The sequence below is a fragment of the Oryza brachyantha genome, chromosome 6, assembly GCF_000231095.2.
Source record: "Oryza brachyantha chromosome 6, ObraRS2, whole genome shotgun sequence".
Lineage (NCBI taxonomy): Eukaryota > Viridiplantae > Streptophyta > Magnoliopsida > Poales > Poaceae > Oryza > Oryza brachyantha.
In genome coordinates, this window is record NC_023168.2 from 1,298,800 (window position 1) to 1,325,534 (window position 26,735).

The 26,735-nt window shown below is 40.2% G+C and overlaps 4 protein-coding genes and 1 long non-coding RNA gene across 7 annotated transcripts; 4 read left to right on the forward strand and 1 right to left on the reverse strand.

Annotated features, from left to right (window-relative positions):
• Nucleotides 1–2,848: 2,848 nt before the first annotated feature.
• LOC107304416 (auxin-responsive protein SAUR50-like) lies at nucleotides 2,849–4,112 on the forward strand. Its single transcript, XM_040525502.1, has one exon. It carries the CDS (start codon nucleotides 2,913–2,915, stop codon nucleotides 3,273–3,275), a length of 363 nt encoding a protein of 120 aa, XP_040381436.1. The 5' UTR covers nucleotides 2,849–2,912; the 3' UTR covers nucleotides 3,276–4,112.
• A 2,113-nt stretch (nucleotides 4,113–6,225) lies between these two features.
• Nucleotides 6,226–11,665, reverse strand: LOC102720993 (ribosome production factor 1). Its single transcript, XM_006655703.2, has 11 exons — nucleotides 11,360–11,665; nucleotides 11,171–11,251; nucleotides 9,923–10,018; nucleotides 9,685–9,768; nucleotides 9,533–9,602; nucleotides 9,374–9,456; nucleotides 7,742–7,821; nucleotides 7,510–7,608; nucleotides 7,099–7,204; nucleotides 6,694–6,783; nucleotides 6,226–6,605 (listed from the first exon to the last, which is right to left on the reverse strand). Exons 1-11 carry the CDS (start codon nucleotides 11,615–11,617, stop codon nucleotides 6,567–6,569), a joined length of 1,086 nt encoding a protein of 361 aa, XP_006655766.1. The 5' UTR covers nucleotides 11,618–11,665; the 3' UTR covers nucleotides 6,226–6,566.
• Nucleotides 11,666–12,789: 1,124 nt separating this feature from the next.
• Nucleotides 12,790–15,902, forward strand: LOC102721281 (probable ribosome-binding factor A, chloroplastic). Its single transcript, XM_006655704.3, has 4 exons — nucleotides 12,790–13,257; nucleotides 13,357–13,530; nucleotides 14,384–14,585; nucleotides 15,313–15,902. The coding sequence occupies exons 1-3, from the start codon at nucleotides 12,973–12,975 to the stop codon at nucleotides 14,537–14,539; spliced, it is 615 nt and encodes a 204-aa protein (XP_006655767.3). The 5' UTR covers nucleotides 12,790–12,972; the 3' UTR covers nucleotides 14,540–14,585; nucleotides 15,313–15,902.
• A 620-nt stretch (nucleotides 15,903–16,522) lies between these two features.
• LOC107304507 lies at nucleotides 16,523–19,277 on the forward strand. The gene is made up of 3 exons (XR_001550612.2): nucleotides 16,523–17,005; nucleotides 17,783–17,851; nucleotides 18,350–19,277. It is a non-coding gene; the product is annotated as an uncharacterized LOC107304507 (long non-coding RNA).
• Nucleotides 19,278–21,096: 1,819 nt separating this feature from the next.
• LOC102712090 (GDP-mannose 4,6 dehydratase 1-like) lies at nucleotides 21,097–23,912 on the forward strand. 3 transcript variants are annotated; one of them, XM_040525535.1, is made up of 3 exons: nucleotides 21,097–22,539; nucleotides 22,844–22,954; nucleotides 23,715–23,912. In XM_040525535.1, the coding sequence occupies exon 1, from the start codon at nucleotides 21,347–21,349 to the stop codon at nucleotides 22,445–22,447; it is 1,101 nt and encodes a 366-aa protein (XP_040381469.1). In that variant the 5' UTR covers nucleotides 21,097–21,346; the 3' UTR covers nucleotides 22,448–22,539; nucleotides 22,844–22,954; nucleotides 23,715–23,912. The 3 variants fall into 3 exon arrangements, with proteins under 3 accessions (XP_040381469.1, XP_040381468.1, XP_040381470.1); XM_040525534.1 differs by lacking the exon at nucleotides 23,715–23,912 and having other exon boundaries at nucleotides 22,844–23,208; XM_040525536.1 differs by lacking the exon at nucleotides 23,715–23,912 and having other exon boundaries at nucleotides 22,872–23,208.
• The last annotated feature ends 2,823 nt before the right edge of the window (nucleotides 23,913–26,735 follow it).

Here is a 26,735-nt window from a genome sequence, read left to right on the forward strand (position 1 = left end):
TTGTATATATGGTATGCAAGAAACGACGGGGTGTACGTCTTGAGAGTTTAAAAGAGTTTTTCGGTGCAATTTGCACAGTTCTGTAAAACAAAAGGTTAATCTGATGAGAAAATTAAAATGGATGATGCATGTGCTTCAACAGTACTCATTCCAGAACTCTGATTTCTGAAAGATAAATTAATCAAGAAGTTGCATGGATAGATGATCTTTATCTCTTCCATTCAATCAACGTCTGAATTATATTAGTAGCATCTCACATGGCCAATATTCCTGTTTCAAAGCCGTCTTAGATACGAAACAGCTAGCTGCGACCAATGTCATGTCAGGTGATAAGAATCTAGTCACGACTGATACTAATCAGAATTCAGATAAACGGTCAGAATTCAGATAAACGGCTCATTAGTGAGTTGACATTACCGGGGTCCAATGATCATTGAATTCTCAGCATAATATAATGGTGATTTGTGATGAGTGCCAACATAATGTTTCCAGTTGGTTGAGTGCCCATACAAGCCTGTTCAACAGCAAAGGGACATAAACACGCAAGAAAGCAGCTGATGAGTGCAGGCCTGCTTGTATACCACCACACATCCTCCATGACAATATGACATTCAGTCAGAAAAATTAAAAGGAATTGTCTGCTGGTGATTAATTTTCTCGATCCATGTGTTACATCAAAATAATAATCGCCTTTGATGCTGATAGCCAAGGCACCATGATATTTATCGCTTGATTAATTACTAGTACTAACTAATTAGAAGGTGAATGCGACTTGCACTTTGTCTTGGCATGCATGCATGGCTTTGTTTCTGGGTTACTAGTAAATTAAGCCATGGATTAGCATCAACTCAAATGTGTGTGCAAGCTAGCTAGGCTTCTGAAGATTTCAAAGGACACTTTCTGAAGATTTCAAAGGACACCTGTTTTTCTTTTCTGCTACTACATGCCATGTACTACTACACAGCTAGCTAGAATTATACTATGAGTATTTATATTTTATTTTTCCATTTTATCCTGACATAGTGTGCCAGTTAGTGCTCCATCTTTGATGGTCCAAGCTAAACGGGTGGCCATCCATCCGTACGTGCAGCATCACCTATCATGAGATGCAACCACACAAGTGCCAGTGGCAAGTGCGGCCCTTTGATTTATGTTTGGTCCTGCAGATCTACCAGCTGACAATACATACTGTGTGTACATACACTTTGTGTGATTGATCAACTAGCATTCGAGATCACTTAACTGAATTAACATTAAAGATTAATTAGCTCTGAAATAGCCGAGCCAAGGACACTTGCATAAAGTTGATAGATATTGCTAACACTGTCTTTTGAGTATCTGAACTGGAAGTCTCTTGCAATACCTCAGTCTTCAGCTCCAGAGGATGTCAGATTATCACCTCTGCAGTATGTTACCATGTTCTTTTCTGCTAAACAGATGAATGGATCAATGCGCACGATTCACAAACTCCTCAACTACGTGATTTTTGCATATAAAAAACTTCCTACATATAAATTTCTTATAATAATGTTTTAAATCCAATTTTCAATTTTATAATCATCAACTCATTCATTTGTATCCTCGAATAATTGTCACAAATCATTCGGCTATTCAGCCGTTGCACAAAAGAGCACACACTCAATCATCTTCCCATTGTTGAAAATGGCTACCTGAAGTCCTGAACCTGAGCAAATTAACCTGAACCAGGAGAGAAATCTTGTTGTGATTATCTTTCAGAAAAGAGAGAAAAAAAGAGAGAATCTTTTCTCTAATGAAATGCAAGCGAAAAAAGTGTCAAAACTATCTGGGCATCTTTGTGAATTGTGGTGCGTAGAGATGCAGCTGGTACAGACACACGCACAGTGGTCAGAGATACCTGAAGATATGGATGATGGACCATTATTGGAGGTGTGTCTCTGCAACAACACAAACACCGGCTGCAGGGCATTGGAAAAGGCAGATGAATGAGGGTGGTTTGATCACTTTCACTTTGGTGTTGAGTGAGACTTCCATTTTTTCCCACTGCCCGGTTTTGTCAAATCTCAAATGTCAACCAACCCCTTGAAGTTGCGTCCCCACTAACATGATCTTCTTTCTCGTTTATGTTCACTACCACTTGATTGCAAATTTGCAATTAGAGTAGATCTCTAGCTAAGCTACTAGTGTGTTGACCTTGTCTCTACCATGCAAATTGCAAAGAGTAGGGAAATATCGAGGATGATTCCTTTTTTTTTCTTTGATAACTCTGAACATCCTTGTTGTAGGCCGTATTTAGTTGTGTATAGAATGTAGGAATTTCATAGCAATGGTTTATTCTGACGCCGGGCATAGAAATTAATATATTTTAAAAGCAATATTTGTTCTTATTTCATATGGATGCTAACAAATATAGACACATAAATAAAATCATACATATTAATCAATAAATGAATATACGTAGAGTCAAAAAGTTGTACACTATGCAACAGACGAAGTAATTTGGAACATAAAACATCATTCCTTAACTCCTGTGGAAAAAGGAAATAAAACAGGAGGTCCCCAGCTAATTCAGTAGAAGATATGTACCACATTATAGTACCATCATTTGATCAAATTCACTAATCACAGCCACTACCAAGTCTACCATTACCATGTATCATCAAACAACTAGCTTAGGTGAAAAACACAGGGACAGGTGGTGTGGGCCCCCACCCTGTCCCCGGCCCAGGCCCGGCAAGCCCACGGGCGCCGCGGGCCCACCCGGCCCACCACTGCACCACCAACCACGGCGAGAGTGGCAGGGACGCTCACGACCACCTCTCCCTATATATACCCCCCTCGCCATGGCCGCCTCCTCGTCATCGTCGTCGTCGTCACCACCACCACTACCAACCACCACGAACAGCTTGAGGTGCCTGCTCGATCCGGCGGCAATGGCGATCAAGAAGGGCGGCGCGGCGGGGCTGAAGCAGATCCTGAAGCGGTGCTCGAGCCTGGGGCGGCGGCAGCAGCAGCAGCAGAGCGGGCGGTGGGAGGAGGAGGAGGAGGAGGTGGAGGAGGAGACGTCCGGGCTGCCGTCCGACGTGCCGAGGGGCCACTTCGCGGTGTACGTCGGCGAGCGGCGGCGGCGGTTCGTGGTGCCCATCGCGCTGCTGGACCGGCCGGAGTTCCGCTCCCTCCTCCGCCGCGCCGAGGAGGAGTTCGGCTTCGGCGGCGCCGGTGCCGGCGGCCTCCTCGTGCTCCCGTGCGAGGAGGTCGCCTTCCGCTCCCTCACCTCCTCCCTCCAGTACTCCTGAACCCGGTGAACAACGCCGGCCGCCGCCGCCGCAACTGTACACTAGCTATTCGTCCGTCCATTGCTCCGGCGAGCTAGCTATCTAGCAATGGAGATCATCACTAGTACCGTGTAAATATAAACCATTCATCGATCGATTGCTCGGAGTCTGAGCTGAGCTAGCGGCGCATGCGCGGGTCAGCGCGCGCCCTAGCTAGCTAGCTAGCTCGATCGCCATTGGAGAGAGGTAGACGAAGACGAAGACGACGAACTTGGAGCTAGCTAGCAGAAGCTGGTCTCGTTGCATGTTTCATGGAGACGTTTTTGTGAGTGATGTGTTCTTCTTCTTCGAACACCTGAACTGAGAACCATCATTCACTTAGTGTTTTTTTTCTCCTTCTCTGTACATGCAAGGTAATTAATTATTAATTAATGGCCGGCTAATTAAGTACATAGGTAGCTAGCTATAGATAGAGATATATTGTCCAAAATGCAATTATGCATGCATGCATTAATTCTTGATATGTATACGTCGATCTCCAATTAGTTGACATTTTGATTGCAAAGAGAGTACTGCTCGTAATGATAATTAATGGCGATGAGCTTGAAAAGGTAGCTAAGGCTGCAGCAGCCAGGGTGTATATGTGGCAATGTACATATAACGACATGTGTGTGTGATATATGTGAGATGATATCAGTAATTACCTGCAGCTAGCTAGCTTTCGGGCTTAATTGCCGGCCGGCCGTCGAGAACGTCTCAACGTGGGTGTGTTGAGTGCAGAGAGCTAGCCTAATTTATTTTTCTGGTCATTCATTTTGGCGATCGCCGTGTACTTGTATACAACACAAGCGAGGTGTATTGGTAATATGCTACGTAAGTCACTCTTAATCTGCTGTATACAATTTTTATTTATAAATTATTTTTTATTTACAAATATATTGTTTTGCTTTTCTCCCGAGAAAAAATACGAACAATCACACCTTTAGCTGGTGATATATACATGCTCTGGTTTGTCCTCCGAGATATTAGCGTAGTTGTACGCCTGCACGTACGTAGCACGTACGATACAGAGGTAGTTTATTCTGAGTCGCTCTCGCCCAGCTCGGCGCCTAATAGATTGCGTTGCATGTTAATTAATTTGCATGAGAACACAACACAAGTCCAACATGCATGGAAGATTCAACAGTCCACAGATCTGATCCACACATGTAACACAGTAATATCTGCATCCAATCCATGCACACCATCACTCCCCAAGTACAGTGCTGGTTGTTCGTAGCATCAGCTTAGAGCATCCTAACAGCTCATCTATCTCATCCTTTATCCTAAAAATAGAGAATGAAGACTATAAATTAGGCTCCAACAGAATGGCTATCCTATCATCTATTTTTAGATGTCATCCATATTAGGAGAGAGAACATTTATATTTAGATGATCTCTCCATCTTCCAAAGAAATATAGAGGATGCCATATATGGATGATCTAGTGGAGTACATAGAGATACGAAGGATGAAACTAGTTTAGATGATCATCCAAATGAAGATATGGATGACCAAATTTAGATGAGCTGTTGGGATGCTCTTAGCGATATATGAACACAGTTTTTCCAACTTTAGCAGAGTAATTAATTACCTTCTAGCGGCAAGTCCAAGCTTCACAATGTAGCCTTCTAGTAGCATGGCAGTTAGGAATTCAGTTCAGCTGTAACTCGAGATCTACCATGGCTGACTGGCAAGCTAGCTAAGCAGCTGACAGAAGGGGATGAACATTTCACCCAGCCAAAGCTTGCAGAAACAGAGATTTTGGGTGCGTTTAGATTCCAAAAATTTCTAGAACAAATGTCACGTTAGACATTTGATCAGATGTCGGGTTTTCGAACACAAATAAAAAAACAAATTACAGATTCCGATAAAAAACTACGAGACGAATCTTTTGAGCCTAATTAACCCGTCATCAGCACATGTTGGTTACTGTAGCACTCAAAAAAATCGTCTCACGGTTTCTCCTATAATATGCAATTAATTTTTTTCCATCTATGTTTAATGCTCTATTTATATGTATAAAGATTTCATGTGATATTTTTAGAAAAACATTTTAGGAACTAAATAGGGCCTTACAGAAACAGACACTTCACTCCGGTAGGATAATTTCACTTTGTTACCACTGGACTGAGATGAACTGAAGCAGATAACATGGAAGGGCCAGGGCCAGGGAGGGGAGCAAGCCATGTGCCGCTGCACTGCTGCGCTCGTGACCAGCCCAGCAAGCACAACAGGGCAAGATCAGATGGCAATTACTCCTCTCTCTTTCTCTAGAGCGCAGCCTCCTTTTCAAGGTAGCGGTGCAATGCGATCCATCCATCCGCGGCGACCAAGAAAGAGGAGAGCTCACCTGTGTCGTACGCCCCGGCCTGCACGGACGTACGCGCAGAAACATATGGCCTTGCTTGGATAGGATGGGACCCCAGGCCATGTGTAGCAGCAGCACCCCCAGGCAGCTATCTGCCAGCCTGCCTGCCTGCACCATCAGCTCAGCCACTACTTAGCGGTAACAGCATCAAATGTGTCAAAAGTTTAACAGTGCCAGCAATGGACAATTGCCACTGGTATCTCATCATCTCATTCATAAGTTATACTAGTAGTAATCCTCTGGTTATAAATAATTGATGCTCAAGTTAAGCTTTTAAAACTAGTAACTTCATGCTTGTTTTATAAAAAAACAAATATAATTTGCCTTGAAAAGTGATGTCATATTTTTATTTTAATATAAGATTGATGGCAAAGTATCAATAAATTGATGAAATCTTGTCCTTCGTCAAATATGTATAACTGAAAAGAGTAACAGGTACTAGAGGAGGTATACCACAGGTATCCGATGACCCTGGGGATGTCATGGTGCCGCTGGTGGCGATAGCAACCTTGAAGAACATGGGGCCGGCAATGATAAGTTCATGGATGGAGAGAAGGGCAGGAACAATGAGGTGTAATACCATGGTAGTTGGATGATAATGACCTTTGTATATCAGCAGATTTGATGATACATCTTGTGGACAGCAAGACATATTAGGACCGGAACAAAACAAAGGGCAGCTTTTGTGCAAGATACTGGCAGCCAAGACTATAACTAGATAATACAATAAGAGGCCAAAATACGTATAGCTGAACTCATTTGATAGATCATCAAAATTGCTCTAAAAGTGCATAGAGGCCTGTTACATTTGTGATACAATTCTAAGGGAGAAAACTGAATCTGCAGTAACTTCCAAACAATACTAACATTTGGTCTGGTGCAGCATTAGGATCCCATGCTACATTACAAGAAAAATCTTCTCCTGCTTGTGTCCATGTCTGGCTGTAAATGATGCAAGGTTTGCAGTAAGTCAGAAAACTTTCATGTAGAGTGGAAGTGTGGTTATGGGATGGTAAATGAATAATAGTACCTTGTGAACCCATTCATACTCCCCACTTTTTGTGTCGAAGGTCCCATGTTGCAAGGTGAGCAGCTTGAGGGTGAAGCGAGGACCACATTCCTATTTCATCAAAACAACTTAGGCTTACCGCTATGGATAACAGATAACATTGTAACAGTCATAAAGAGTACTAAGCCTATGAAAAGATATCATAGCTAACATCCATCTGGCACATATAACTGGCAAGATGGCAAGCATTTGATGCTGAAAACTATAGCATATCTTGGGAGAACCAGAAGCGCCCTTCAAACACACAACATAGAACAGTTGCAAGCACATGGATTTGAGGTTGCTAGATGGGGATGACCAATAAAAGATTGTGAATTCAAGTATATGATCACTTACAGAACTTGTAGTGAGAAGTAGCTGAAATACCTGAAGGCGACAAATAACTTGCTTCTCAGATTGGCTTTTGCTTTCAGAAGTCTTAGCTTTCTTGTCCTTCGAAGTAATTTTGTTTTCTTTTGTCTCAAAGATGTACCTATCATTAGTATTGCATAAGAAAATAAGTTTGAATGTTCACAGTAAAATGGAAGAGACGAACATAATCCAATGCACATGTCATGATTAGCAAGGAGATAGCATCATAGGATAACACATTTCGCAGGATCAACTAAATTATGAGCTAAACAAAATATCCAACGAGTAACTAATCAAAACATTTGTGATGATCTTCATTATGCTACAGATCTCAGAAAACGACAATTATGTAGACACACAGGATTTCTTCATCATGTAGTCATGCTAACAGCATGGTTTTTCCTACTTGAATTTCGATATATGCACCTGTGATGACGGAAAAATATATAGTCTCTCTGATTATGGAAAGTCACAACTCGTCGACCACGGAAATTGGGGTCCTGAGGGAAAAGAGACTGTATCATCCTGAAAAAGTAGAAGGGGAAACTTGACATGTGAAACAACAATAGACATGAAAATGCATCATATAAAAGTAAACAGAATTCTCCTTCAAAACAGGACCAGCAAAGGAGCAGAAAAGTTCTGATTTGCAAATCACCTTCCTATGCGATTACCAAGGCGCGTAGTGAAATTGTTCAACACTAACTCTGGTTTATGACTTGTAGGATTGCCATGGTTCTGCATTATAAAAAAAAACCAAAATGGTAAAACAAAGCCATGAATATTAACTGGTTTGCTAAGCTAAAATTCAAAGTATATCGGAAAAATAAGCTGAGAGGACCCATTGTCCTTTAACAAGAACATATTAAATAAATTGAATAAATCTGGATGTGAATGCTACTAAAGTAGAATAAAGATGTTCCTTCCAGCTATAAGAGTTCCTGCTTTACATCAATCCAGATGACCATCAACAACATGGTTACGAACCCAACTCCATTGCAATAATTTATACAATGATTGAAAAAGCATGGTGAAACTAAAACTAAAACATGCTATGTTGGATAGGGACATGGATCAGCATCTAGCAGACATGTCATATGATACCGAACATAGCCACATGCATATTTGATTTTGAGGGCAAAGCTCAGATGGCTAAGGCATCCTAGAGACAACCTAGGGACAAGTAGGATGACCATTGACCAATTGATGTCAACTTGAGTTTTGTTCACTCTCAGCGCACTTTAGTCTGAAAAGATTAGCGGTGTAATGAAGGATACGTTGCTACCATCATTGCCATTACCAGTGCTATCTGAATAATGTGATCAATTATTTGACAATTCCGCATTCATCATTGTGATGAATGTGATCATCAAAACAAGTTTTACCTTCTGCTCTATACACTATCACTTAGTAACAGTAGGCCACTTCACTAATTACTAAGAATAAAATATGAAGAACAAAAAAGGAACTGTAGTGAAAAAACAAGCCAGCAAGGCTGTTTTCCTGCAGGTAACAATATACCAAACCACAACCAGTATATGTCCCCTAAATTCCTAATAGAGTTGGGAATAAACACAAGATTTTCACTTTTTTTTTAATGTCTGGTGTCAGAAACTTTTGAAAATAAAACAACGGTGTATTTATTATCTGACTTGAAATCAATACACTCATATAATTTCACGTGCTTCCTTTTTGGACCTAACGAATTTAAAAGGAACCAATGTATTACCTCTTGGTCACCATAATACATGGTCACAGTTACTGACTAGTACGATGCTGTGTGAAACAATCGAGGTTGGACAAAGGATATTGTGGTCAGACAGTTGTTCTAAACAAACAACTAATACAGGAGATTCACAGTAGCGGAAAACTAATACTAATTTCTGCTTTTCTAAAGTAGCTGTTATAATTAGGACCGGGGAATTACATAACCTGTTCTTTACAATGCAAATCCAAAAATCATTAGAAGGCATAGAAGATGGATAATAATGTTTCTGTACTATCCATTTGGTATGTTGAGTGGATGCTGAGTTAGCACGTAGATGGTTTAAATGTTTAACTGTAAAGGATATTCTAGTATTCTCGATGTTCAAAGGTAGAGACCTCAAACCAAGTCTTTAGTGTTGAGTATCAGTTGGTGCATAACTAGATGTAGATACTAGATAACACCAAGGCTCATTCAACAAGTTCCCAAATTTAAAAGACGGGTTATCATTTCCAACAAATCTTGAATAAAAAAAATACAACAGTAATTAGTAGGCACTAATATGATAAAACTAAGATAAATTACCTTTATGTCCTTCCGCAGAATAAGTTTGGATAGTTTGAAATGTGCAGTAGGACCATCAGGTAAATTGATAATCAGTAGAGCATCTGTGACATATAAACAATATAAGATGCCATAACATATAAAGTGAAAATTTTGAAATAATAAAACGATAAACCTTACCAGGTTCCCTTCGGTTTGTGTGGACAACAACAAGTGAAGTGAATCCTCTGTTATTTGCATATTCCACAATCTAAAAAATATGTGTATCAATCAGTCCATATGAAGCACCTAACTCAAACAAACGAACAGTATCTACATTGGACATGACATACTTTCTTGAGTTCATAAGTTCCTCTTTTAACATAAGACGAATTGGGTATCACTTGCATTAACTCCTCAATAAAGGCAGGTCCCCTCTGTGGACATATGTGCAGAAAAACCATATATTGTTAGATGATGCGACCTTCTTAATAAAGAGGTTATCAAATAATCATCAATTCAGAACAGCCCTAAGAAGATATGGAGAAGAGTAAAAATCCAAAAGCAGAGTTGATAGGCATAAAGGCATACGCCTGAGTTGAAGCGGCATGTGGTAATCAGCACTTTCGGTGCTGTTTGCTGCTTCAAGACTGCACTGAATTCATCAGCATCATTCCCTGCAAACAGCTGCAAATGAGAGTAGTAATTTAATAAGTCTGGTACTGTGTAAAGTTGAATCACAGTGATCAAATGAGTGACCATCCTAAGAGAGAGTAACAAAAAAGGATATATAATACACTAATATTCTAAATGGATTAAGAGACCTAAGAGAAATGCTTAATAATATGTTGGGATTGGGAGTACACATTACTGTATGAAATAGAAAGAACAGCTAGTAGTGTTTATAAATACCATGCAATTGAACTACTTAAAAAGGCAACGAATAATCTAAAGAAAAATGTGAATGCTTGCAGCTTAGAATAAAATCATGATGCGTACCGCACAAAATACAAGGCAGCATCATCAAATACAAGCACTACAAGCTTGTTATTCCATACTGAATATCCATAACAAGTGCAAGGTACTCAACCGAAGCAAGCATGTCTAGGAAAAAAAACACAAGTACAGTGTCTTGTCAAAGTTGCGATGCTTGTTTACAGTCATAAGGACTGATAACTGATTCATGCTATAAGCATGATATATGACGATAGCATGACATCTGCACGATATTTTCTATAACAGAAGCCAGCACAAGACTCATTTGCTAACATGCCTCATGAGCTTTTGCAAACTCACCTATTCACATATAACCAGCATCTCATCCTTATTTCTTAACCTCAAACAAACATATAATTGTTGTCTCATCTTTGTTCCTTAACATTGACAAGGCACAAGTGCACAACATGCCACATGGTGTTCGAACTTCACATCATACCTAGCCATATACTACATCCGTTCTATATTATAAGCCTTTCTTGGTTTGCCTACATTCATCAATGTATCAATGTATATGTTTTGTATATGTGTTTAGATTTATTAGCATACAAATGGATCTAGACAAAGTCAGAAAGTCTTACAATGTGGAACAGAGGGAGTATTTGGAAAGGACGCAATCACCCCAATCACACCTCATACTATCAAAAACAATACGAAATATAATAACTATCATGTTCCATAAACCTACTGCAACATAAGGAGACCCTGTCAGATATATGTCATTGATTCCAAACTCGTACTATCCAATTCTCTACAGTTAGAAAATAAAATTGCTCCAATAATTGGGAAACTCGAATTGATAGGATCCATCTAAGTAAGGAACATAGAAGAACGTGCACAAACCTCCTGATCGTCGGGCCGGCACACGGTCTCGTCAGGCTCCCTGGTGTTCTCGATCGTGCGTGGCACCTGCTTCTCCGGCGGCTACGAACACCCAAAATGAAAACCATCATCAGAACCGAACAAGCAAAACACCGAACTCGGTGGATACCTTGCTCCGATAGGAGAAGGGAGAATCGAGTGCGCGCTTGCCTGCTCGCCGAGCTCGGCTGCCCGCTGCGCGGCCTGGCTCCGCTCGCGGGCGAGCATGCGCTTCTGGGCCTTCTTCTCGCGCTTGAGCTTGGCGTGCACCTCCTTGCGCTTGTCCTTGTTCTTGATCTGCGACGGCAGCACCGGGTCGACCATCTCCATCCGCGGCTTCTTCTCCCTCCGACGGTCCATCCTCTCTCCGTCGTCGTCCCCCGGCGGCGGCGCGCCGGCGGGCTCCCTCCGCTTCCTCTCCTTCGTCATCGCCGCCGCCGTCGCCGCGGGGGAGGTTGCAGCGTTCGTTTGAGGCGAGGGTTTAAGCGTCTAGGGCACCGTGGCATTTTGAGACCTTATTGGGCCCGTACTGGGCCCAGTTTATGGGCCTGGTTGCCTACTTGGGCTTTTTCCGTGGGCTGTGTATTATAGCAAATATGGGCTCCTATCTTTTTTTTTCAGGTGTATCAGGTCATTCCAACCAAAAAACTAAACTATGTATTCAATTGATTGTATCTTTAAATTAAATTCTCATCTAATTATCTCTTTTCTATCTTCTTTTACTCACCCATCATCTTGTTTTTATTATTGGTTCTTGTGTAGAGATGATTTTTTCATGAGAAATGATTTATTCATCTTTTTTCCTCTCTTCTTATTAATTCACTTGTCACGTAAGATTTTTGCTTATATGACAATGTATTTAAATACTAAAAACTAGATGACATGGAGGGTCGTGATGGCCTCACTATTCAATGTTTTGGTTTAACTAGACTTACCAAAATCTTGTATTTTACAAATATTAGTTCGTTCTCCCATAAAAAATGGGTAAAATGAGAAGTTCATAAGGTTATAATGTGACCATACCAGAGACTTATCGAGCTATTACTTAGAGTTCACATAATTCTAGGGACATATTTGAAACACAAGAAACTCAAAACACACAAATAAAAGTAAGACATGCACGAAAAAAACATATGGATTCTAAATTCTGACAATAATATAAACCACATAAAAACTTTAAAAATAGTTTGACTGCAGCACTGTTTTAGAACTACGGAAATCTGGATATGGTTTCATATTTTTATTGGACTTAGGGCATTTTTAATTCGTGAATTTTTGAGTTGAGTGTCACATCGAATGTTTGATCGGATATTGGTAGGCTATTTCGATAACTGATTACATAATTACATATATGGTGTCAGAAAAATATAATACGTTTTTAATCCTAATTAATTCATCATTATAGTTATGACTAATCATTGACGTAAATTTTCTTCCAACCTATATAATTAATTATTTTTAATTATATTTAATACTCTATATATATATGTCTTTAAAGATTTGATGCCATAGATGAACACGACAATTTTTTAAACTAAACAGCCTTATATAAAATCTTCCAAAAGTAATCCTGAATGCTTTCGGGTAAAACAAAATTAGAGAAAGACCCGAGATATTGTTCGGTTCGACACTATCCCTTCCCTCCCCTTCCCACTTCCCCGTCCGTCTCCCGTTCCACCGCGGCCTCACCGCGACGAGACTGTCGCCGCCGGAGCAGCAAACCCCGCCGCCAGGCCCGCCACACTCTCGCGTCCGCGCCGCGCACAGTCGAGGTTGATCCGGCGATGTTCGCGTGCCGCCCCCTGGTGTCCCCTCCGCTGCCGCGCCGCGTGGCCGTCGCGGTGCCCGTTCCGCGGCCGCCCTCGTCGGCGCTGCGCGTGGTGCGGTGCATGGCGAAGGAGCGGCGGGTGCGGATGGTGGCGAAGCAGATCCAGCGGGAGCTCGCCGACATGCTCACACGCGACCCGGTCCTCCAGCGCGCCGTCCTCCCCGAGGCCGCGCTCGGCGCCGACCGGTACCTCTCCTCGCTCACCACCATCGCCGACGTCGAGCTCTCCAACGACCTCCAGGTCACTTCCCCCTGCGCCAACGGTGATCAGAGAGTTAGAGAGATGGTAGATTTTGTGCGAGCTATGCTGAATTCCATTGTTTGTTCCGGTGTGGCGCAGGTGTGCAAGGTGTATGTCTCCGTGTTTGGGGACGAGAGGGGGAAGAAGGTGGCCATTGCCGGGCTCAAGGCTAAAACTAAGTATGTCAGGAGCCAAATAGGCAAGCGAATGAAGCTGCGCCTCACGCCCGAGATACGCTTCATCGAGGATGAGTCCATGGAGCGGGGAAGCAGGGTACACGCCAAACTCATTTTATCTTCCTGTTCCTGTGGACATCTGTTTTCACTGGTTTATCTTCATTTAGGCCTTCAGGGCATGTATCCTATTCACTGTCTTGTTGTTTGTTAGCACCATTGTTGTCATATCAGACCATGGCTATTGACTCTGCATTCTGTTAAACTCATATATGCCATCGAGCATATATTAACCTATTCATAAGAAGCATGATATTGTTTTTGTTACTTTACAAGTTGTGTCAGTGTTTTGCTTCCTTGTATAAACTCTAAAGGCTTATTCTGTTTGGAGGATTTTGAACCCACAGTAATAACAAAAGGGAAGGAATAAGAATGCATGCACACTTCAATCTATTGGAATTTTCTAAGAGGTTTGAGTGGATGTAAAATTTCCTATGTTTTCTCTCTATTACTTGTAGGAAAGAAAAAAAATCCTTTGGGTTTCCTATACTTTATTCCTAGAAAATGGATGGCACTCATAGGAATTAATCCTCAGGAATCCAAATCCTTTGTTTTTCCTCCAAACGGAAACAGGCCCTAATTAAATGGTGTTTGCAATTCAGTTCAGACTTAAGTTATAAGTATCCATACGCCTTCTTCAGATAAGAATAATAGGTTATGCTTCATTGATACCACATTAGATGTGAACTTCTTACTGTAGAGCATATGTGAGGCAATCAACCCTCATACTGATATATTTCTTTCAGCTTTAACATCACTAAACCTTTAAAACAAACAATTCAGTGGTTTGCAGGAGCTATATTGGCGCGCAATCAATTATTGCACTAAGCATTATTTTCCCTATATCTCGAATATATTGGAAAAATATATTCTAATTGTTTCCGTATCTATAGATTCTTGCTATCTTGGACAAACTAAAGGAGGAAAGGGAGCAAGAAGAAGGAAATGAAGAAGAAGAAAATGGAGAAGGTGCAAATCTATCAGAAGACGAAGATGGTGACTGGGATGCAGATGAGCCAGATGAGGAGGACATCATATATGTAAAATAGCTTGCCTTCTTACCTGCCATGCTTCGCCAACCCCAGAACATAGCAGGTGTGAATTATACAGATTCAAATATTATGGATTTGCAATATTATTCTGTCTTTTAAATTGTGGGACTGAAAAGAAATGCTCTTCTTACGCATAAAGTACGGTAAACTACTGTGTACCATTCAAAGTCATGGGAGAAAAATTAGGCTCAATAGTTATTAGCAAGTTGAAGAAAAACAATTTAACTTGTTGTCTGAAGTTGCAATATCCAAACAATTTTCTTAAGAGAAAATCTTGTTCTGATTAACAATGACTAAATTGAAAATCTTGTTCTGATCAAATGTTGAACAGTCAATTAAACATTATTCTTGTTATTCCAAGATCAAAACTCCTGGCTTATAGCTCTTTCAAGTTGTTTACTCAATACATGCATTATGTTTTAATTTATTAATGCAAGTAACAAATGGTTCTAACACTACAGAGACAATGTTTGGGACAGAATATATCCTCTGTGATAATGCTCATTTTTCATTCTCCTTAAGCACATGTTTGGGCTGAGAAGATATGCATGGCAGAGTTTCTCAGTTCCACCTCATATTTCTATATCTGACCGCATGAGGTTTTTCACTAGTTTTAATGGTGATTGGTTGCACTAGGCATGATTATATAAGCACACAAATGAATTCCATAAAGAGTTGTACATTATCAGGCTTCCCTTTTTTTCTCAGAGTTTAGCTCATGTGCACAATTATTACTAGAAATATTCTAATTGTTGTAATTTATTGTGCAGTTATCTTAGACTTTAGTCCTACAAAGATGAGAACTATCTGCTCTCCAAATGTTTGGAAGTACCTCAACACTTGAAGAGCTTTGACATCTCTGTTGCCAATTACAAGCAGATCATATCTTTTTTTGCATGGCTGGTCAAAGCTGAACCTATTTTGGTGTGGAGTTCTGAGGGAAGATTTTCCTTTTTTCTGTCCAGGAGACTGTGGTATCTGATCATTTGTGAAAGACACTGCAACTGATGTTCATCCTTGTCATATGCTGACTAGCACCTGCTATATGTCTACTTACCTTGCTGAATTTCAATTCTGATTTTCTGTTTGGTTTGGGAATGGTTGTACACCTTTCAGTGAATTATTATGTCGTACAGCAGTACCTTTAGTTCAGTACTATGTAATGATAAAGTCTCATTTCTGATTTACAACTTTCAAACTATATGCTTGCCATTGTGAAATTGTAAGAGCTGGTAATGGCTCATCTGGCAAAACAATCAGCTGAAGAAACAGCTGCTAAACAAGATGAGGTGCCTACTATACATATGTAACTCAACTGGGCTTGTAATTATTTCATTATCAGAATATCATATGATGTTCATATGACCTTGTGTATTTTCCCTATACATCACAAGAGATTCTTCTTTATCTTTTTACCAGGGGCAGCTGATATCAGAAGCTTTCTAGATTCTTTTGTCATTCACATCTTTGATGCTATTAGTCTAAATATCCATATCAGCATATGAACTATTACCAAAATTACTCCGTCACTCGTAATTTTCTGCTTTTCCCGGCTTCTTTATCAGCAGCATATATTTCCTTGTGTATATCACAAACCCAAAAAAGGTTATATAGACATGAGGTTATTGAGTCAAAAATTATGATTATGTGTCTCTTTAACCATTTTATTAATGTGCCATGCTTTCTATGCACCTTAATTTTACTTTTCATTTTTTTTCAGGTGGACAGAGTGTCCTTGGGGAACTCAAGAAATGCAAATCCAACAACATTGAGGTTGCATACAAATGTGAAATGTTTGTATAGTGGACCTTCTATTATGTATTTGTTATCTTGGAGAGAACACTGAAGACCTCAGAAGTGTGATAGGTTAAACTGAAAATCACTATGGAGATGGTTAGAGAGCAGGCTGATACTTTAGTGCTATCCCTATACAGCAGTTCATATGGAGAAGTTTGGTGTCAGAACTTAATTAAACATCCCTGATATTGTTTCCATCTGTTATGCAAAACTCAGAGGATGTCGATACTCAGATATAGAGACACCTGATGTCTTGCAAATCAACCATGAGAAGGATGGAAGATGCTCTATGGATACCCTGTTTTCCTTATCATCAGAGCATCATCTACTGTTACTTTGTCTGTTGATGGACAGGGTATGTCATGTACAGTGAAGGTCAACCTACAACGTTCTCACTGGAAAACCCATGGAACATCCTTGTTTTGTTTCTTTCTCAGAAATAAATCATTTAGCACAAGCATACATGGGCCGAAGGAAACAACAGATCCTCCAGAGTCTATGAATTAACCGGTTAAAGTCCACCTATACCATTGTAGGAGGAATGCTCAAATAATCAGTGAGGATCAGCAAGTTGTGAGTCACAATTGATTTAACTTTGAACATTTCCAAAACTGACAGTGAGTAACCAAAGCACGCTGCTATGGAGCATCTCCTGCATAACAAAAGGTTGGTTACTTATCTAATGCTTGACTAAGGTAGGAGATAACTTGTGCTAAAAATGAATTAGCAAAGACAATTTTCAGCATCAGGTAAGTGGTTCCTATGGTTTTACATTCACCAAGATTAACAATTAAACTGGGAAAACTAGTACAAGTACCTTCCACAGTGCAAATGTCTCATCTAGGAAGAAGAAAAGTAGTAACATCTAACACAAGAAGATTCCTAGAATTACATAAAGCTCTTGTGCAGATCTGGTGGATAAAAGGATAGTAAATTCGGCAGTGGCAGCTAAACTGGCTCTTGTTCCATTACCAAAGTACAGAGAAATCTACAAGAGACAAAGTTAGTTCAATCTTCCACAATGAATGACTGTAGAGATTCATGACGAGTAGTCAAACAAAAGATACTCCTTGTCCCTTGAGAATTGGAAGCACATAACCAATGTTGTCCTTGCATATTTAGATGTTCATTGTCTCGTGGACAACTCTACTCCTGCTAATCACTAGTCAGATCTAGTCTGCTCGTGATTCTTCTGGTAAAGCATTGATGAAATGTGTTTTTAAAATGGTGCTCAGTCAGCCCTGCATGCTACTTCATTAACAACGTACTGTTACTATTGCAAGGACTAGCTTCAACTGCCAAACGAAGGCTGTAGAGCATGAAATGTGATAACATCACTTATCTTTTACTTGTATGGTGCTCAGTTACGCATTAGTCATATTACCACAATCCTTTTAGCGGGTATGATCATTATTCACTTTGAACTTTTTCGGTCATTTGCAGATAAAGCAGACATCTTTTGATGGAGTGTGGAGCTCGCATTAGCAAGGTCACACACATGGCGGTTGCCAGGTATGCCTGTGCTACTGTTTTGATGAAGAAGTGATAGCTAAGATACACAAGCTGGCTTTACATACAGATCACATAAACAATGTTCTTTTGACGAACTTCAATTCCCATGCTGCAAATAAGACTGAACCCATTCTGACGCTATTTAGATGATATCTAGGATTTCAATTGAAACATGTAAATATATGTCTAAACCTTATCTTCAGCTCTATCCTGTGCTTTTCAGCTTATAAGCAACTACAAAAAAATTGTAATATTTTACATAATAGTTTTACCTATAAATTATTTTTTTGGCACTGGTAAGACATTACGGCTTATAATCAGCTGTATGCGGCAACGATGAGGACAGATACTAGAAGTGATTCAAAGATATCTCTAATGATGCTTGTCGTCATGATTAGGACAGTGCGCTCTTCTTGAACTAGGCGTCATTGTAACTTGTTAACCTTTATGAGCTGGAGAGTTTAACACTAATCAGTGGGCACCGACACTTGTTTGCAGGGCCTTGCTGTAAAATGACATGGTACTCAAAGGTGATCAGTCTTTGCTTTGGTTTCTGTAACTGGCGTTGAGTTCTCTCCCCCAAACTGAAGAAAGTCGGCAGCCTCACTTGTCTTCAGTACTCTGCAGTCCCAACCTATGGGCCCTTCTTTGATTCGTTGACACTTTGAGAGGTAACCCTTGTACTCTCTCACTTGTTTGTTATTTGGCTCTACTGCTAGTATCATATCGAATCTAAGCCGCTAGTAATAATTTACTAATCAGGGGAGCGAATTTTTTTAACAATGTTAATTACTACAATATATACTAGAGTAGAATAGTAAATTAAGTTAAAAAGGATCCATACGTGCATGGGAATGGTTGTGGCTGGAATTCCAAGGGAGTAGAAAAGTATCAATTTGTCCTAGGTCAATGCATGGGGATGGTGAATACGAGCGAGCGAACACCTAAGCTTTCAAACTACTAGTCATACTTGTGGTTTTCTTCTTCGATTCGTGTGGTTCAGGTCGCTGATGCCTAGAGATCCGCGCAGATGACTAACCATAAACAAAACGAGGTGTGCTTGCGAGTTGCCATCACGAACTGGAAGGGATTAAGGGCCTCTATGATTTCTAGGAATTTTCAAGGAAAATTAGAGAAATCAAACAAATTCTTATAAAAATCGTGCAAAACTCTTTGGAACTGAGGAGGCAGTGTTCTTTAGTGGAGGTTGGCCATGAACTTTCAGGCCATGGAAAACGATGTGAGCTATTAACACATGGTTAATTAAGTATTAGCTATTATAAAATTAAAAAATAAATTTATTTGATTTTGCAAGAAAATATTTTTTAAAAAATAATTATATTGTCCAGATTTATAACTATAGGATGGATCGTGTCTGGTCGTAGGTGGTGTTGTGGTGATCATTTGGCTTTTTGAGAGAAAAATCGAAAGGGCATATTTTGCAAATAAAAACTAATTTAGGAATAATATATATATATATATATATATATATATATATGTTCTCAGTGATTTAAAAAAATAATAAAAAATGGACCATGATAAAAAAATCTCAAAGTCAACTCCAAATTAGATATTAGGACAGATGGAGCACTGTCAAACAATTTGAAAAACGTTCTCATGAAAACTAAGTGTAACATCCAATCCTCCAGACTTAAACGATGAGTTAAAAAGACGCAAAGCACATCGTAGATTTGAAGCTAGTACGGAATAACCTAATGTCATCGTTTCATTTACGCATGCTATCGCTTTTTTATACTGAATACTGTCTCCATTCCATAGTAACTCCATTTTCCGTTTTTCCGTGTTAACGCTTGACTATTCATCTTATTTGAAAAATTTATATAAAAACTTAAAAAAATAGTCACGCATAAAGTGCTACTCATATTTTATTATCATATTTTATTATCATCTAGTAAGAATAAAAATATTAATCGTAAAATTTTTAAAATAAGACGAAGAGTCAAAACATTATATTAAAAAACTGAAAAATGATCTTATTTCGAAACGGAGATAATATTGATACTGTCTAGTCTAGACTTAATAATAATAATTGGCTGGATGATTTTGACCTAGACTGCTATTGATCTGACCTGTCTAAACCCAAATTACGTTCCTTCCACTCGAGAAAATTCTTTAAAGCTAAGGGCTGATTGTTTGGCTTATTTATGAAAATGCCGAACGATATATTTGCAAACGAAAAACAATTTGTAAATTAAAATTTTACATATGTGTTCTTAGCAATCGGCTGAAAAACTAATATAAAAAACCTTAAATTCTACTCTAAATTTAAATTTGAAAAATAAATTTTGACTTATAAGTATAAACAAAAATGTGGATGAAAATTGATGATCTACCCCTTCTTTTGTCATGTTATTTTTAATTGAATTGATCATACACCCAAGTTGCTGTCCCCCTTAAATCTCAATGTCTGAAAATGAGCTTCATAAATCAATATGTCATAGTGCTCGTTGCTCCGTCATGGTTAGCACGACAACTCGATAATTTAGCAAAAGTAATAATTGTTACTCTCTCTGTTAAAAAATATGCCAAAAAGTCTTATAATATAAAATGAAAAAACAGAGAGTAGTATTTGTCATGAGATTTTTCATGCTTTTAGATTGTATGATTTTGTGTTTTGCTATTTAAAAGTCTAAATTAACTATCCTGAGGAATTTTTATTTTTCCGTAGAGAATTTCTACTGAAACGTATGTAAGGTGGTGTTTAGTTCGCAAAAAAAAATTTGTAAAAACATCACGTCAAGTTTTCGGATATATATTTGAAGTATTAAACATAGTCTAATTACAAAACAAATTTTAGATTTTGGCTGGAAACCGCGAGACGAATTTTTTTAAGCTTAATTAATATGTCATTAGCACATATTGGTTACTGTAGCACTTATAGCTAATCACTTTCTAATTAGGCTCGAAAGATTCGTCTCAAGATTTCTTCCGTAACTGTGCAATTAGTTTTTTGATTTATCTATATTTAATGCTTTATTTAGGTGTCCAAAAATTTAATGTGATGTTTTTGGAAAAAAATTTTGGAAACTAGATGAGACCTAAGTCTAGGATTCAATTTTTTTATCCCTCTGTATTGATTTCCACGATTCAAATCATTCTAATAATTATGAAGCCAATTAGATGTTTAGAAATGGAATCTAATACATGTAAAATTCAAAAAATTGATAACTGAAGTTACTTAAAAAAGAATATTTCAATACCTCTTTATTTTGTGCTAAATAATCTAAATTATATTTTGGGAAGGAACTAATTTTGTTCAAACGAAACAAATCTGTTGTTTCCGTGGCGAGTCGCACAGTCGCACTTTGCGCTTACTCGGTCAGGGAGGTGGAGAGAGAGGGGGGAGTGGTGGGGTCCCACAGTGGCACTGCAGGCGGGCCCTACAAATACTCCCTGCCCTTCCCCCCCAAATTTCCTCCCCCTGCCTCGTCTCCCCCAACCCCACCCCACCAGATCTAACCGCGCAGGAGGGAAATGGCCGCGGAGCAGCACACCAACGGCGAGCCGGCGGCGGTGCCGCGCTCGCTGGCCCCGCCGCGGAAGGTCGCGCTGGTGACCGGCATCACGGGGCAGGACGGGAGCTACCTGACGGAGCTGCTGCTGGGGAAGGGCTACGAGGTGCACGGCCTCATCCGCCGCTCCTCCAACTTCAACACCCAGCGGCTGGACCACATCTACCACGACCCGCACTCCCAGCCCTCCACGCCGCGGCCCCCGATGCGGCTCCACTATGCCGACCTCTCCGACTCCTCCTCGCTCCGCCGCGCCCTCGACCACATCCTCCCCGACGAGGTCTACAACCTCGCCGCGCAGTCCCACGTCGCGGTCTCCTTCGAGGTGCCCGACTACACCGCGGACGTCACGGCCACCGGCGCGCTCCGCCTCCTCGAGGCCGTCCGCCTCGCCCGCAAGCCCATCCGCTACTACCAGGCGGGCTCCTCCGAGATGTTCGGCTCCACGCCGCCGCCGCAGAACGAGGCCTCCCCCTTCCACCCGCGCTCCCCCTACGCCGCCGCCAAGGTAGCCGCCCACTGGTACACCGTCAACTACCGCGAGGCCTATGGCCTCTTCGCCTGCAACGGCGTGCTCTTCAACCACGAGTCCCCCCGCCGTGGCGAGAACTTCGTCACCCGCAAGATCACCCGCGCCGTCGGCCGCATCAAGGTCGGCCTCCAGACCAAGGTCTTCCTCGGTAACCTCTCTGCCGCCAGGGATTGGGGCTTCGCCGGGGACTACGTGGAGGCAATGTGGCGCATGCTGCAGCAGGACCAGCCCGGTGACTACGTCGTCGCCACCGAGGAGTCCCACACCGTCGAGGAGTTCCTCCAGGCTGCCTTTGGCTATGCAGGGCTCAACTGGAAGGACCATGTGGTCATTGACAAGAAGTACTTCCGCCCAGCTGAGGTGGACAGTCTCCAGGGGGATGCAACCAAGACAAGGAAGGAGCTCGGGTGGAAGCCTAAGGTGGGCTTCCAGCAGCTCGTTGAGATGATGGTTGATCATGACATTGAGCTTGCCAAGAAGGAGAAGGTTCTCGTGGATGCCGGGTACCGTGATGCCAAGCAGCAGCCATAGAATTGGCTACCATGGTGTGGTCCTGGGAGATTGAAGTTGGATTATTATCTAGAAACTGATACATTGTGATTCTGTCCGTTACATAAGAAGAGGTGGGCTCAAGTTAACTATTGTTGTTTCCTTGAGATAGAAATAAGAAGTGTTGTAGTTTGATTTCTTTACTTTTACTATGTTATATCGGTGTGTGGTTTTAACAGATAATAATAAACGAGTTGATGCAATTTACAAATAAATGTGCAGCTATGTGTCTTATTATGGTAGAAAATTTGTGTTTTTTATGCCACTTTGTAACATGTGGTTAGTGCATAATTGGAGACTGGAGAGAATGAATCTTGTTCTATTATATCCTTAGTTTCAGAGGATGAGCTGAACTCTAGTGCTCATTTGTTGATCTAGGTCATTTCTGACACAATGTCAACACCAGTTTTGGATTTTTCAAGACGTCAAGATCGCGAGATGGGGTATGCAGTTTGGAAAAAATGACCTTCATGACAAGCATATTCACTTGTAAGTATTGTATTGCCTTCTCTTTGTATCCTGTCTTTGGTGCCAAATCTACAGCCAAAATACCTTTTATATGATGGGCGGGGAGTGGGGACATTGATCTCAATGTACCATAGCTGTAGCTGACACTGATGTCACATGGATTATGAGTTCGAGGCAGTTCCGTTCGATGTAATTGTGCATGTATCTTAATGTTTGGGCAGTTCTTGAGCCTATTATTGAAGCAAGATCTCAGTTTTGATAACTGAATGACACAATGTGAGTAATTATTCACTCATTTGTTACTTTCGCTTCATTTGGGATTGTGCGGTTGTATGCTGTAATATGGACCCGCTAAACTTTCTTTCAAGGTGATTTTAGCTGTGTAATGTGATTGTGTGTACCAAAAGATTTTAGTTCGCCCGTCCACGTAAATTATGTTATATTAATCACTGCGCCATGTTCACATTTTACCATTACAAATTTGTGGACATGTGCAAAACACTTTCAAATGCAAATTTACTTCTGTGTGAAGTCAAATATATCACTCCTGTGTCACTGAACGTACTGTCCATATTTGCTGCATTGATCAAATCTGACTATGAAAATAAGCAGACTTGAGTTAGAACAAGCCGTCTAATTGGGATTGGTATCTTGTCCTGTGATCAATGCACTTCGTTTTGTACTCATTTGATCGATGACTTTTTGTCCTCGATGAATCTTCTTTCCTTTGTGATGAGCAATTTGGCTTGTCTTTTATGTTGAATAACGGTATATCGCGTAGGGAGAACGGGCCACCTGCTTAGTACGTCCTGTGGAGCTGACGTCCAATAACGACCAAATTCCATGGAGCCATCTTCGCCAATGAGGAAGGAAATAAGAGGAGGCATATATAGATCACAAAACGTGTACTGGTTGGAGTAGCGATTTCTCTTGTAAACATGTGTTATGTTCATCAAAAACAGTCTCCAAAAAATAAGTACGCCCTCAGTTCCTTTTTAATCAACTCCCTATCTAGATTCACAATGCTAATAAATATGAAAGCATGTATAAAATATATTCATCGATTCATAAATGATCTAAGTTTGAAATATCTATAATATAGAACAGTGCGAGTATCAAAGTATTTCGCACGCTACAACTACATCAGTTGTACTCATAAAAGCAGTGTGATTTAAAAAATTTTATTGGTCAATGTTGTCGAACAATAAAGAACAAAGGGAGTAAAAAAATTATGGACATGTTTAGTTGAAGCCAAATGTTGAGCTATCAAAATATTGCTATTTTAAATAGTAAATTGTTAGTGTTTGGCTTACTTCTCATGTGTTCAGGTGAAACGTACAACTTCATCTTTTTCTTTTCTGTTTATGCTTCTAAGTCAAAATTAAAATTTTTAACTTTTAATTTAAAGTTTATTTTAATTTTTTTTATTGAAGCTTATTTTTCACCTTGACCTCTTAGATCGATAAGAATACATATATAAATTTTTTTATTCATAAATTACTTTTTATTTACAAATATGATTTACTATCACCGCCGTGTTGCCACAATTTTGGCACCGACCAAGCTTGCTCATGATTTGACATCACCTGTATTTTGGCTTAGTAGCAAACCAAACAAGTCTAACGTAAACCAGTAGAATTATAATTTGGCAGAGTATTACTCACAAAATAATAAAAAACCAAATGTACATTTTTTTTCATTCATGAATCCTATCTAAATATTTCAAAGTTGTGCTATTTTGGTTCGTGCAAACTTAGTGGACTTGACATGCAGTCATGCAGCTCCAGACTTTCTCGTATGACCAATTGCTTGTTGACAACTAGCACTGTTCTTCGTTAGAAAAGCAGAAGCTTTTTGTTGTAACTGCTATAAAAATGACTTCATTTCGCCAGTGATGGAGCCACCGACGCATCAAATGAGGAGCGCCTGTTCTGTTGTCCCCGCTCTCGGACTGATCTGACTACCTTTCTTTTTCAGACGAACCATTCGAGATCCAAGTAGACATTCAACAGTTATGTTAATCTTAGGGGCTGTTTAGAGCATCTCCTGAAGATGTCTAAAATGAATCCTAAAAACCAAAAATTAGGTAATTGATCAAAAAAACACCTCTCCAACGGTTAACTAAATACATTTCTAAAATTTGGTTATTCCTAATATCATCTCAAATGTATCAAATATTTGGGGCGATTTTGGGCATTCCCAAACCAGTTTTCGTGCAAAAGTGAATTGATCACGCCATTTTTTTTCACGTGCTCGGCCTCCACTTCGCCCCTTCCCGCGACGGCGTTTCCGCCTCCATTCCGCCGCGCGCGTCCGCCATGCGTTGCCTCCAGCCTGATGCGCGCTCGGCCTCCACTTTGCCCCTTCCCACGATGGCATCTCCGCCTCCATCCTGTCACGCGCGTCGCCTCCAACCTGACATGCATTCCGCCTCCACTTCGCCCATTCCCGCAACAGCATCTCCGCCATGCGTCGCCTCCATCCCGCCGCGTGCGTCGCCTCCAGCCGGCCGCTCGCGCCATCTCCATCTAGCTACACACTCCATCTCCATCCTAAGTGTGTAAGTATGTTCAATCTCCATAAGCTAGTTATCGTACTGCTAGAAACTATCCCTACCGTAAAGTTAGGTTTGAAAACTAAATACACCACTTACAGATTAATCAGATTATCCAGAAATACATTGAATGTCTTACAACATTGAATACTTCCATGTGCTGGGCAGTGGAAGAACTTCAATAGTATTAGTTGAGAAGGGCCCACATCGATGATGTGTCAAAATTTAAAGTTTTTAGGAATCTATTTTAGGCAACTCTTGGAGAATTGAGTGATTTTTCATCCTAATAATTTTTTAGATGTTCCTACATGAATTTTAGGACTTTAATTTTAGCCATCTCCTGGAGATGCTCTTAGTTCCCAAAAAATTTTCACCCAAAAACATCACATCGAATCTTTAGACACCTAAATAAAGTATTAAACATAGATAAAACGAAAAACTAATTGCACAGTTACGTGTGAAATCGTGAGACGAATCTTTTGAGCCTAATTAGTTCGTGATTAGCCATAAGTGCTACAGTAACCCACATACGCTAATGACGAATTAATTAGGCTCAAAAAAATTGTCTTGCGGTTTACAGGGCAGCCGTGAAATTCGTTTTTTTATTCGTGGCCGAAAACCCCTTACGACATCCGGTCAAACGTCACGTACAAAAATTTTCATTTCACCAACTAAACACACCCTTAGAAAAATAATATATCCATTTTAAAATAAATAATCTAGAATCACGTACTATCCTATGCTAGATTAATTATTTATTTTGAGACAGATATATAACTGAACTCCATGACGAGTGCCACATCAATTGTTGGTCAGTGGGCGTTCGGCAATTGACAGTAAAAACACAGAAAAGTACACAGTTCGTCATACGTACATGGCAGATTGACATGTCAAAAGTTATCGTACATGGCAGGTGCTAACCATGTTAGTTCGTACGCCTACGACTACGAGCACGACATTGACGTGTCACGTGGGGCAGCCAAGACATGGTCATGGTCGCCATGCAACTATCAACTTGTTGCTCACATGTGCATTCAGATTCATTCTGCAAAAAAAGAAAAAAAAAGAACCCGCGGCCCACTACTTTATTTTTCTTAGGCACAGTTGATAGGCTCTTTTGGCTAAGATCACTCTTATATTATTCTTGTAACGTAAAATTTACGTTTTAAAACTTAAATCTGAGGTTAGCTGTGGAATTTTTTATTATAATTTATTGTTTTTAGATCAGGAAGAAAACGCATAAAAAGT